The sequence below is a fragment of the Panulirus ornatus genome, chromosome 49 (genome assembly GCF_036320965.1).
Source record: "Panulirus ornatus isolate Po-2019 chromosome 49, ASM3632096v1, whole genome shotgun sequence".
Lineage (NCBI taxonomy): Eukaryota > Metazoa > Arthropoda > Malacostraca > Decapoda > Palinuridae > Panulirus > Panulirus ornatus.
Window position 1 is genome coordinate 7,190,614 of NC_092272.1, and position 14,175 is coordinate 7,204,788.

General features: G+C 38.2%; 1 protein-coding gene across 2 annotated transcripts in view; it reads left to right on the forward strand.

Annotated features, from left to right (window-relative positions):
• Positions 1–14,175, forward strand: part of unc-13 — an 820,923-nt gene that overhangs the window by 350,814 nt on the left and 455,934 nt on the right. For both annotated transcript variants that reach the window (XM_071690929.1, XM_071690930.1), the window contains exons 15-16: positions 7,586–7,765; positions 8,200–8,346. In XM_071690929.1, coding sequence (XP_071547030.1) covers positions 7,586–7,765; positions 8,200–8,346 — 327 coding nt within the window. The remainder of the gene's footprint in view (positions 1–7,585; positions 7,766–8,199; positions 8,347–14,175) is intronic.

The window sequence follows — 14,175 nt, forward strand, 5'->3', positions numbered from 1 at the left end:
GGTGACGATGGGAATGGATGAAGGCAGCAAGTATGGATATGTACATGTGTATATATGGACATGTCTGTGTATGTGTATGTATGTATACGTTGAAATGTATATGTATGTATACATGCATGTGTGGGTGTTTATGTATATACATGTGTATGTGGGTGGGTTGGGCCATTCCTCATCTGTTTCCTTGCGCTACCTCACTAACGCAGGAGGTGTTGATTAAGTGTAGTAATAAATACATTGATAAATATACTTATACGTGTATGCGTATGTGAGTGGATGGGTCTTCTTTGTGTGCTTCATGGTGCTACCTGCTGATGTGGGAAACAACAGTAATGTATGATAAAACGAAATGAAGAATTTGTATATTGAAACTTGGTTATCATGGGTATTATTGCAGATTTTTCATATTAGACATTGTGAACTATAAAGAGTAACAACCTCAACTTCTCTGATCAAGAACTTTTTGGGCAATAGATACTAGTTTAATCGAAAATTGGTCCAGTGACCACTATAGTATTCTCTTCAACATGCCTCACCCAGTTAGAAAGTTCAATTACAGATGATTTTAAACTCCAACATGAGGGCCAGTACTAACCTTGCCTTTGTTGACAATAAGTTCTTTCTGAAATCTTCCGGTGGTGAATAAGTAGTGCAGCAAGTCTTGCTATGATTCAAACATTATTGAGATTTTTAGTGGCAAATGTTTCTTTACTGACAACAGTGATAATGTGTTGTTAAATGATTTGACTAGGTTCTCTGAAGGTCATTAGAAATGTAACTGCACATACAATTTGTTTAATGGTTCAAGGTAGTTTGTTTAAAGACAGCAAGCCAAACTAGAGAACATGTGGCTTTTTAGTTAAGAGTATGTGACTGTTCCATTTATGTCACAGCATTAGCATAGCACTGACCTATGTGCATAAGTGCCATAGCTTCATATGCTTTAATTCAAAAAGAGATTTTGCATTCACAGTTTTAGTATTATTTTTTGGTAAATTCATACAGGTAATGGGATAGGTGCTGAAGAAGTTTCAGTTTTACAAAGTAACTCTTTAGAGGATTAGTAAAAAAGTGGATTTCAACAATGTTTTGAGTTTGTTAGTGTACATGTGACCATTTGTTAAGCTCAGTAGCATACAGTTGAAATATGGATATGGTATGGTTGCCTGTGCTGTTGTGCTGTTGTCTCATACATTGAACATAAGTACTAGACTGTGTTATGATACTGAGGAGCTTGGTCAAAGCACTATGGATTCTAATTACATAGCATTTGCATTTAATATTATGCTGCAGTTTTCAGTTGCTAGGTCTTGCTTGTCTTATACATCCAGTTGTTTACTTATTTGTTGGTTTAGATCTAACTTAAACAAAACTCAACTACATCACAGGACTAGACTTTATCCCTGCTTTATTTGGCCGTACCTTACCATAAAACCTCTCTTGTGGAAGGCAACAGTCCTGGACCCTAATTTAGTAATGTTCTTAAGCTTAGCCCCATATGCTTGTTTAAAGATTTGGATCATCTGAATTTAAGTATAGTTCACTTCACTTGATTTAACATTTTGTTAGCTTAGATATTCTGGTCCACTCGTCTTAATCCAGCGATTGCATTTCCTGCTGAATGTAGCTCAACACATTTTTTTTTTCTAAGCAAGAAACTTATGATAGACTAGCTTTAGGTAAATATGGCATCTCTCCATATCTTTTAGTTATTCCTGAAGGATACTGTAGGGGTATTATTATATATTATATTATACTTTGTCACTGTCTCCTGCGTTTGCGAGGTAGCGCAAGGAAACAGACGAAAGAAATGGCCCAACCCCCCCCCATACACATGTATATACATACGTCCACACACACAAATATACACACCTACACAGCTTTCCATGGTTTACCCCAGACGCTTCACATGCCTTGATTCAATCCACTGACAGCACGTCAACCCCGGTATACCACATCGCTCCAATTCACTCTATTCCTTGCCCTCCTTTCACCCTCCTGCATGTTCAGGCCCCGATCACACAAAATCTTTTTCACTCCATCTTTCCACCTCCAATTTGGCCTCCCTCTTCTCCTCGTTCCCTCCACCTCCGACACATATATCCTCTTGGTCAATCTGTAGGGGTATGAATGTTTTTTTTTTCAGAGATACAAGATGTATACCTATTACAGTTTACTGTATATTGTTACATATGAAATATTGTGCTATACTCATAGATAGTTACAAAAGATTTTTTGGCAGTTCTGTTCTGTTTATTATCTGCCTTTTGTATGTTACCCTATTTGAGGCTGATTAATCTAGTTTCCGTATTGTGATGGTCATGATAAAATTGATATATTAATTTTGTATTCCAGATCCCATGTACCAAAAGTTTGTAGAAATTTTCTTGATATTCAGCTTCATTCACATTCATTTTGGGAAATATGTTGGGTATATATGGTGTCATGTGACTTATATTTCTCCAGATAATTTGACCTGTATCTGCACATGCACTGGGATCATATTCCATTGTGTTTAAGCTGCCTATGTTTTTTCAGAATTTTATCATTATGCTAGTGGAGGAAAGCAGCTTTATTGCCTAGTTGAGTAGCTTGACTCTATGTTGTTAACGAACCTTCCAATGAATGAGATTGTCTTTCTAGGTACTTGGAAATGTATAGTTATGAATTTGATAAATTTCCAGTTTAGGGGCACCACAGAAATAGCTTTGGAATATGAATGACTTTTGCAGTGGGACTGCACTTTGTGTAAATTAGAATGAGTTAGATGGAGCATGATTTGGAGCATTTCTTTTAATTGCAATTTGATAAGTCAGTAATGGGAAGGTTATAAAGATCTGGAAAAAATAAGAAGTTAAAAAAAGTTAAGGTTGGTGAGACATGTCTAGGAATAAGCAGGACATATGAAAACCTCCTGAAAAATACCTAATTTTCATTGTTGGTTGAATTTGTGACTGTAATGGTCTCCCATTTACATTTTTGGGTTGTTTTGTGCATTCATATGTGCATAGTCATTTTACACATTCTTCACCTCGTGGTATCTTTGGTATATTCTAAATGTGGAAGTTAGGATAAATCTCAGCCATTTAACAAAGTTAGGTGAGGTTTTCATAGGTTCTGATGATTTCTATAAATGTTTCACCTGCTTTTATGTTACATAATCTCATGTTTTCCCTGCACTTCTCACTGTTGATTTATTGTCATGGAATGAATAAATGTCTCGGTCACACTCCACCATTATTGTTCTCTTCTCCACACATTACACTACCGATGCAAAACAAAATAACTCACATTCCAGAATTAATTTTCTGGTGTTGATACACTGGATCTTTACCTTGAAATCACTTTGCACAGGATTATTCTTAATTGGTAAGTATTTATTTATTTATTTTATTTATTTATTTTGCTTTGTCGCTGTCTCCTGCGTTAGCGAGGTAGCGCAAGGAAACAGATGAAAGAATGGCCCAACCCACCCACATACACATGTATATACATACACGTCCACACACGCAAATATACATACCTATACATCTCAACGTATACATATATATACACACACAAACATATACATATATACACATCTACATAATTCATACTGTCTGCCTTTATTCATTCCCATCGCCACCTCACTACACATGAAATAACAACACCCTCCCCCCTCTTTTGTGCGAGGTAGCCCTAGGAAAAGACAACAAAGGCCACATTCGTTCACACTCAGTCTCTAGCTGTCATGTAATAATGCACCGAAACCACAGCTCCCTTTCCACATCCAGGTCCCACAGAACTTTCCGTGGTTTACCCCAGACGCTTCACATGCCCTGGTTCAATCCATTGACAGCACGTCCACCGCGGTATACCACATCGTTCCAATTCACTCTATTCCTTGCATGCCTTTCACCCTCCTGCATGTTCAGGCCCCGATCACTCAAAATTTTTTTCACTCCATCTTTTCACCTCCAATTTGGTCCCCCACTTTTCCTCGTTCCCTCCGCCTCTGACACATATATCCCCTTGGTCAATCTTTCCTCACTCATTCTCTCCATGTGACCAAACCATTTCAAAACACCCTCTTCTGCTCTCTCAACCACACTCTTTTTATTACCACACATCTTTCTTACCCTTACATTACTTACTCGATCAAACCACCTCACACCACGTGTTGTCCTCAAACATCTCATTTCCAGCACATCCACCCTCCTCCGCACAACTCTATCTATAGCCCACGCCTCGCAACCATATAACATTGTTGGAACCACTATTCCTTCAAACATACCCATTTTTGCTTTCCGAGATAATGTTCTCAACTTCCACACATTCTTCAACGCTGCCAGAATTTTCGCCCCCTCCACCACCCTATGATTCACTTCCGCTTCCATGGTTCCATCCGCTGCCAAATCCACTCCCAGATATCTAAAACACTTTACTTCCTCCAGTTTTTCTCCATTCAAACTTACCTCCCAATTTGCTTGACCCTCAGCCCTGCTGTACCTCATAACCTTGCTCTTATTCACATTTACTCTCAGCTTTCTTCTTTCACACACTTTACGAAACACAGTCACCAGCTTCTGCAGTTTCTGACATGAATCAGGCCACCAGCGCTGTATCATCAGTGAACAACAACTGACTCACTTCCCAAGCTCTCTCATCCACAACAGACTGCATACTTGCCCCTCTTTCCAATAATTGTAATTCCAGTTACATTTGTATCTATGAAACCATGGTGTTTAAGGTTCTCCTCTTCACTTGCAAAACCTCCAACTATATTCTTTACCAATGTTTCTGCCCTATGGGTGGCGCTTGATTTTACTATAGTACAAAAAAAGAAGTATTTATTGCTTTGTGAATCTTGTCCCCCAACTTTGAAGCTCTCTGGCTCAAAATTTATTTACCTTCTAAAACTTCTCTTTTTTTCATATATACTTCCATACAATTCCTACAACTGCATACAACCCTTCACCTGCCATGAGGCATTGTGCTGAATTCCTCTGTGCAAGAGATTTTAATGTACGCCACTCAGGATGATCCTGGAGGAGCCAAGTTATGGGTTTTTCCACATTATTTGGCATGGCATGTGATAAACCTATACCCAGACCCAGTGATGGGTAACTGGCCAGAAATGAGTGAAACTACTTCACTCAGTATTATTGATGATTTGTTAACACTCCTTCATCTTGCACTAAATCACATTTTTGTTGAACAAATGATGAAAATAATTTGTAATATTTTCCAGGTGTGTTATAAATGTCCCATGTAAGGTAACTAAACCAAAGAAGGACAGTATTTGATTAAGACTTTGCTGAGTTTTGGCTTCAGTGATGACTGTGATTTTTTTTTCCTTAGTCTTGAGAATATCAGTATCACCTTTGCAAAAACTATAATTAACATAGGATGCACTGAATTAGCAAATTTCCCTTGATGTATTTTGAGATAATTTTGCTGGATTCCTCTGAGCTTTTATCATAGTTAGGGGCTGTGCTCTTCCTGAATCTTGCCTGCAGTCAGGTTGTATTTTCACAGAGGAAGACACTATGGCCTCAACATGAGTGAGATGAAATAGGGATGTTTTAAAAGGCATTGAGCTATGTCAAAAAGATGTGAACAAATGCTAAAGAGTCTTGACCCATAAAAAGCTGACCTTGAAGGAGTATATGTTGAAGATTTGTGGAGATACGCTTGAGAAAGGCAAAGTGCCAAGGGAGTGGAAAAGGGGAATCATCATACCTGTCTACATGAAAGCAGACCATGAAAAGGTGCTAAATTACCCTCAATTCTCCATGATGATTGTGGTCTGTAAAGTACTAGAAAAGATAATAAAAACCACATGGATGGCTTCCTTTAGGGGAGAAATGACCTATGTGAGAGAAAATACAGTTTTAGGGAAAGGAGGCCATATGTGATGAACCTCTGATGTTTCTATAAGAGACTGAGGTCTGTTTTAGTCAAAGTGGAAGACCGTGTGGATTGTTTGTAGTTAGTCTGCAGCAACCATTTGACACCATACTGCATAGGGGGCTGATTAAGAAATTAGCTCGCTAGACAGTAATAAGGGGAAGGTTGTTATGATGAATGAAAGATTATTCTATAGGAAGGAAACAAAAGATACATGACAAATAAGCCATCTCTAAATGGGTGATGGTTCCGGTATGGTGCTGCAGAACTCAGTTCTGTGACCATTACTTTTTTATGTATATGAGTGCTTTTCCAGAAGATGTTTACTCCTAGCTAAATATGTTTGGTGGTGATGTAAAGGTCATGAGGGAAGTAAAATGTAAGGAGGGTTGCATCAATTTGCAAGGGGACCTAGACAGACTTCAATGTTGGTTTGATAATTGGTTGATGAAATTCACCCAGAGTAAAGTGATGAGGATGGGTCACAGTGAAGGAAAGCCTCAATATGAATTCTATCTAGCAGAAAATAAGTTGCAGGAACCTGTGCGGTAAAGAAACAGAGGTTGACAATATATCAGACGTGTTGCCAGAGTCTCACATTAGGAGAATAGTAAAGGAGACAAATTTTCTCCTGGCAAAAATTAGAATAGCTTTCAAACACATGGATAAGAAAATATTCAGTAAGCTGTTCACATTGTGCATAAGGTCGAAACTAGAATATGCTTCTCAGTTTGGTCATTGCACATAAAGAATAATGAAGAGCTAATAGAGAAGATCCAGAGTAAGGCAACAAAAATGGTACCAGAAATAAGAGACCTGAGGTACAGGGAAAGGCTAGATGCTTGAAGTTTCCCCCTCATGGAAGAGAGAAGAGTAAGGGGTGATCTGATCAAAAATTGAGATTTTGAACCAGATTGATGATGTAGACAATGAACAGTTCTTTGAGTGTCGTGGGGATAAAACAACTAAAGGACATGACATGAAATTAAGCAAGAAGCTTGTTAAGATATAATGAAGTATATTCATAATAAGTGTAGCTAATTCATGGAATAAACTGAATAGGGATATGGGAAATGCAGACAGCAAACAGAAGTCAAATTGGTCGTGTAATAGTAAAGAAATGTGCAAATGATGGTGCCTCGAGAATAAAGCTCCCTGTATAGTACATATAGATGCTTACACATACATGCATACACCCATGCACACTTTGAAAGGAGTTAGCTTTAAATGTGTCTGAAATGTTAGCAGTATTTAGAAAACTGTGAAATACTATGGGAAACTTTATAATTAACCATTGTGCCTACATTTGAAAACGATATGTATTAGAAAAGTGTTAAAAAGGTTGATAGGATTTTTTTTCACAGCTCTGACTACACTGGCAAAATGTTTCATATTCATTTGCCTCTGTGGGTTACTGTTAAGCTTTGTGTATTTTCTTAATTCTCTCAGGCATATTGATAACCCTCCTGTAGATTCCAAAAGAACATTTTTGTACATTTTCTTATGTATCTTTCTTAGAATATTGTATCTTTGGCAGTCTTTTTCACCTTCATGACCTTCTGTGGTCCTTAGCATATTTTCACTGAATTTTTTCTTCGTGTAACTGGTCTCTGTGTTTACCTGGCACTCACCTTTTGAACTTCACTTATTTGTATCTGTTTTAGTAATGAACTCTGACTGAGCTGCTACCTACTTCCAGGGATCTTTGTGGAAACAGGAAAGTTATGAGACAGCACAAACAGACAAGACACAGCACCGCCAGGACAGCTTTGAGACAGCACCTGAGGACTCAATCTATGATGAGGAAGAGCAAGTTCAGGATGACTACTATGAAGACTACTATGAGGAACAGTGGCCCAGAAGACAATATGACTCACGTGTGAGTATGAAGGTAACACAGTTACCTACAGGTATTAAAACAGGTGATGATTACTGATGCATATGGCTAAAAAACCCTATATTATTATTTTTGTAGGCTAATCATGTATCTGGCTTAGGCATGTGTTTCTTCATTAATCATAATGCATTATCATCCTCTTCAGCAAGAAGACAAAGTGACATTTGTCCTCAACATTACTGTAGCATAGTTTGCATTGTGCATTTCATGTAGACATAGTGTGAACCTCAGGTAATTTTAAACCATTAAACCATCCTGTCACCTTTAATCACCTATCCAAGGCATAGTTTTTGTAGGTAAGTTGCACTGATTAGTCTTGTATAAAGAGCATAAGAATGATAGTGAAGAGAGTTCAGGTTCTTAAACTCCACCTTAGCTGTAGATGTTTGCTAAGTTAAGCCTCTGTAACCCATAAGGATCCATACTACGAAGATGATTACTACGATGATGACCGCCGTTCTCGATACTATGAGGATGATGACTACTACCGAGACTCCTTTGAGATCGATGAGGCCTCAAGCATTGTGCCTACTGAACGAGGCCTGCCTCGCTACCCATCACAGGTGAGGGGTGGTGCATTATGACCCTCAGCAGCATCTATACTACTGCTACTATACTGTCTTTTATGGAAACTTATCCCCTGTATGTTTGTTTGTTTGTATACTCAGAGTCGGAATGGAAATTTCAGTTAGAATTCAGGTAGGTTCTACTTTTTGCAACATTTTGTTTCAGAGTTACACTTAATCACAAAGTTATGATTATGCAAAAACTTGCATTTGACAAGTGATAGCATTTGAATGTCTGTCTGATATATTGAGACTTCCCTGTATGGCTTGAATACTTTTCTTTTGTGTTTGTTTATTGTAGGATTTTTCTTGAGTTGGTTTATTGTAGGATTTTTTTTATAGCCTCATACCTGAGATATAGCACAGTATTATGGAAGAATTTGTGAGGATAGTGTATGACATGCTGTTTGAGCCTGGTAGTGAAAAGAGACTATCTGCCAGGCAGTAATGACTGTACTGTATCATATTGTCAGTGCAGTATGTCTGTACATTCACTATAGAAAATGTATAAGAAGGCTATGATGACCAAGCTCTTTTTTTGTTAAAGCTGAATCCATGGAAAGTTTTATAGACATATACAGGTCATACCTTAGACATCAGTTCATGCAATATGAAAAGGAATTTTTTAACTTTGTATGCATAATGATATCACACCAATGTGTCAGCCATGGGAAGAGCAGGGACTAAATTCAGGGTTTTATAGGATATTAGGTACTGATATTAAAAAGGGTACCTGACAAGAGAACAGAAGAATTATAACTTCACCTGTTGAGATATCCTTTTCCAGCACAAGTGTCTCTTAACTTATGCATTAATTACGTGTTTGAAAATGGTTGGGTAAATGAAAAACACAGATACAGAGAGAGCATATGATAGTTTAGATAGAAATGCCCCATGGAAGGTTTTAAGAATGTTTGATGTGGGAAGAAAACTGGTAGAAACATTGAAAAGATTTTACCAAGGCATGTGTATGAATGGGAAGAGAGAAGAGTGAGTGCTCCATGTGAAGGTTGTTCTAGGGCAGGGGTGTGTGATGTCACCATGGTTGTCTGATTTGTTTATGGATGAGGTGGTGAGAGAGACAAATGCCAGAGTGTTGGAGAGAAGGGCAAATATGCAGTATGTATGAGATGAGGGGACTTGGGAAGTGAGTCTGATGTTGCTTTCTGATGACACACCACTGGTGGCAGATTTGAGTGAGAAACTGCAAAAGCTGGTGACTGAGTTTGAAAGGGTGTGTGAGCAGAGGAAATTGAGAGTAAATGTGAACAAAAGCAAGGTTGTTATGTTTACCAAGGTAAGTTTACTAGTTATGGAGACTCTTTTGCCATGGCCACTCCCTTGAGGGATTTCCAGAAGGGGACAGGCATTAGAGATAGCAAGGCATAGGGACAAGTTAGATGGGATGTTAGTTTGAATGGAGAGAATTGAAGTAAAAGAAACGTTTTAGATATCTGAGAGTGGACATGGAAGCAAATGGAACTCTGGAAGCAGAAGTGAGTCATAGGGTGGGTGAGGGGGTGAAGGTTCTGGGAGCATTGAAGAATTTGTAGAATGAGGGGTCATTATCTGGGAGGATGAAAACGGGCATGTTTGAAGGTATAGCAGTGCCAACAATAATATATGGATGTCAGGAATATGCTATAGATGAGGATGTACAGAGGAGGGTAGACATGTTGGAAATTAAATGTTTGAGGACAGTGTATGGTGTGAGATGGTTTGATTAAGTAAATAGTAAAAGGTAAAGAGAGAGGTGTGGTAATAAAAAGAGTGTGGTTGAGAGAACTGAAGATGTGTGGAAATCGTTTAGACATATGGAGAGAATTACTGAGGAGAGGTTGACAAAGAGGATATATGCATCAGAAGTGGAGGCAAGAAGGAGAAGGGGGAGACCAAATTGGGGATAGAAGGATGGAGTGAAAGAGATTCTGAGTGCTTGGTGCTTGAACATGGAGGAGGGTGAAAGACATGCATAGGATAGAGTGATTGGAACGATGTGGTATGCAAGGATCAACTTGCCATCAGTGGACTGAACCAGGGCATGTAAAGCAGCTGGCAGAAACTATGGAAAGTTCTGTGGGGCATGGTTGTGGATAGGGAGCTGTGGTTTTGAATTATTGCATGACAGCTAGAGATTGGATATGAGTGAATGTGGCCTTTCTTCCTCTATTCATGGTGCTACCTTACAAACATGGGTAATAGCAATCAGGTATGAAAAAACAGGAAAGTCTAGGAGAAAAAAGGTTGAGGAGGAAGGATGTGACAACCCCAAAATTAGCCAAAATATACCAGAAGAACACTTTGTATGCTATCCAGATTGCCTAATTTGTGTTCAAATGAGTCAGTACAGTTTTTTGTTTCAAAAATATTTTCAGCCAGAGAAAAAGACAAGTTATTTTACCCTTGTGCTCTCACCAGATCAGTCTGGAAAGCACTGAGATCAATTTAGATACAAAAATGATGTAGTGAGGGGGCGAAAGTTCTGGGAGCGTTGAAAAATATGTGGAAGGCGAGAACATTACCTCGGAAAGCAAAAATGGGTATTTTTGAAGGAATAGTGGTTCCAACAATGTTATATGTTTGTGAGGCATGGGCTATAGATGGAGTTGTGCAGAAGAGTATGGATATGTTGAAAATGAGATATTTGAGGACAATATGTAGTGTGAGATGGTGTCTGTGTATGTATATATATGTATACATTGAAATGTATAGGTATGTATATGTGCATGTGTGGACGTGTATATATATACATGTGTATGTGAGTGGGTTGGGCCATTCTTTTGTCTGTTTCCTTGTGCTACCTCACTAACAAGGGAGACAGCGACATAGTATAATAAATGTATAAATAGATAACTAATTTTCTTACATGAGATTATAGAACATTATATAAGGATAATAAAACAACCAAGAAATAAATAATGTACTCTTGAACTAAACCAAAGAAGTAAAGAATTTTGATGAGGATGTAGTCCCACCAAAAGCATATTGGTAAGATATTTTACCAGTACCTGCCTACTCCCACCAAAAGTTTTTGTTCCTTTTTGGATAAGCTAAGGAGCTTATCTTGTTTTATTTTTCAAATGTGATTTTCTTTCATTTCATGATGGAGAAATAGTTTTTCATTCTAGTTATTGGTATCCAAGATGATCTCAACTTTTGGGAGACTGATCTGATCAGAGCACTAGGGCAAAATAATTGTGTATTATTCTAAACAGAACATATTTAAATTAGGACATTTAAACACAAAGTAGGTACTTTGAAAGGGATACAGTGTTCTTCTTCAGCTGTATTTTGAGTTTTGTCATACGAAGGAGATGCAAGTCTTAGCTAACCCCTACCAGCCTTTTTATGCAACGTACACTTGATAAAATATGGTAAACTTATTTTTCATGCTTTTTTATATAGTTCTCTTTTGCAGGCTCTTGCTTAATGCATGAATTGATAAATGCCTACATGTTTTGTAGAATGTTGGAAGTTTTACCAAACACAATCTACAGTTGATAATATTCAACATATAATTACCTATTTATATGGTATAGTGATGGGGCCTCATCTCTTGAACACTTTCTATCATACAAGCTCTTGAATTCATGTATGCATGCTGTCTGCGTTAACCATGTCCTCAGTTACTCTGTTTCATTTGTCTACCACTCTGATAAGAGTTATTCTTTTTACCCATATTTACAAGTTTTTTTTCTTAATTTCATGCCATGTCCTTTGGTTGCTCTGTCCCTACATTTTTCAAAGAACTTTCCACTGTCCACTGCATCATTCTCTTTTAAAAGCTTAAAGGTTGTGATCTGGTCACCCCACAGTCTTTCTTCCAAGGTTGGTATATTTGAAGCCACCAGCCTTTCCTTGTAGCTTAGCTGTCTTAATTCTGATACCATCTTTGTTGCCTTCCTCTGTACCATCTCTGTGAGTTCTTTGTGCTTCTTTAGGTGCAGTGACCAAACCTGATAAGTGTCTTCTAGTTTTGTCTTTATGTAGGATGTGAATAACTTTGTTGGTATTACCTTATCCATGTACTTGAGGCTATCCAAATATTCCTTAATCATTCTTCTAATATAGGACTGTGGCAAAAGGTTTGGGATAATGTTTACTTGCAAGTTCTTCTAATATACAGAATCCTGAAACTTATTTTCTGCTAGATAATAATCATATTGAGGTCATCTCTTGCTTTGTCCCTTGCTCATTACTTTACTTTTGCCAGAATTGAATTTTTTCAATCATGTATCATACCAACTGCGGTGTCTGTTTAGGAACTCTTGTAAGCTGATGCAGTTTTCCTTGATTTTCACTTCCCCCATGACCTTTGCATCATCTTCAAACATACTGAGGTAGGATTCCATAAATTCAGCTGAATCACTACCAAAGATCAGGAAGAGTATTGGTCCCCAAACCATACCCTGTGGTACTCCATTGGTCACCTCAGCCCATTTAAAAAAGGTTACTCTGACATGCATCCTTTGTTCCCTCCCAGTGAGGTAATCTTTTATCTATCATCAGAGTTTCTCCTTTACTCCTGCTTGGTGATGCAGTTTCTTAATCAGCCTCCTTTGTGGTACATTGTCAGATACCTTCTGGCTGTGTAGATACAGACAATTAACTCAGCCTTCCCTTTTATCCAGGACTGAGCTCACTATCTTGCAAAACTAAGAGCTTAGTCACACATGACCTCTTTTCCCTAAAACTTTGTTCTCTCTCACTTAGGAAATTTCTCATCTTCAGAATGTCATCTTGCTTTCTGATAACCTTTTGCAGAACCTCACACACCACACTCGTTAGCCGGTTCCCAGTCTCCTTTCTTCTATATAGATATAATGTTTGCCTTTTTCCATTTTGTAGGCACTGTGCCTCTCTCCAGTGACATTTCAAACAGTAATTCATGTTGTTCATTTAGCTTATGTGCACATGATGTTGTGTACAGGGGTCAGTGTGCTGTTACTGAGCTGAACCAGGCATGTGAAGTGGCCAGGGGAAACCATGGAAAGGTCTTTGGGGCTTGGTGTGGATAGGGGGCTGTGGTTTTGGTGCATTGTGCATGACAACCAGAGAATGAATGTGAGTAATTGTAGTCTTTCTTCACCTATTCCAGGCATTACCTTGCTAGTGTGGGAGACGACAATCAAGTGATAAAATGTGCACACCTCATAAACACATATGATGAAATTTCATCAGGACAATGAGCCTTGTATCAGTCAAGCCCATTTAGTCTTCTGTTGATAACTTTTTTAGATATCTCAAAAATTTCCAAAACCTTCCCATCCCATCTAACTAGTGTTGGAGCTGTACTGTCTTCCACTGACAAAACATGTTTGAACTTGTTATTCGGTTCCTCACACATCCTTACATCATCTACAATTTTCCTCCTCTGTATCCCTTACCTTTATTAGCTGATTCTTCACTGACAACTGACTTCTGATGAATTTATGGAAGAGTTTTGGATTTCCAAATGCCTTGTCCACAATACTCTGTTCAAAGTTCCTTTGTTCCTCTTTTCCTGCTAAACACATTCCGAGCTCTCTTATACCCTGCAAACATTAGCTGGATAGAATGCCATCTGTATCTTCACCACTGCATATCTTTAAGCTTCTTTCCTTTTTGACATCTTTTATTCAGCCCTTTCCTCCTCTTTCTTACTGTTTCCTCTGTATTTGAGATTCGAGGTACCCATGCCTCTACTCCCTCATAAATTACACAGAAACTCAGTACAAAGCCCTGGTTCCTGGCTGCTGAATTCCATTTCCCAACCTACATTACCATAAACAATTGTTGAGGTTTGTGTAGTCTTTGTAATGATATCTTTTTCTTTCCATACTTACC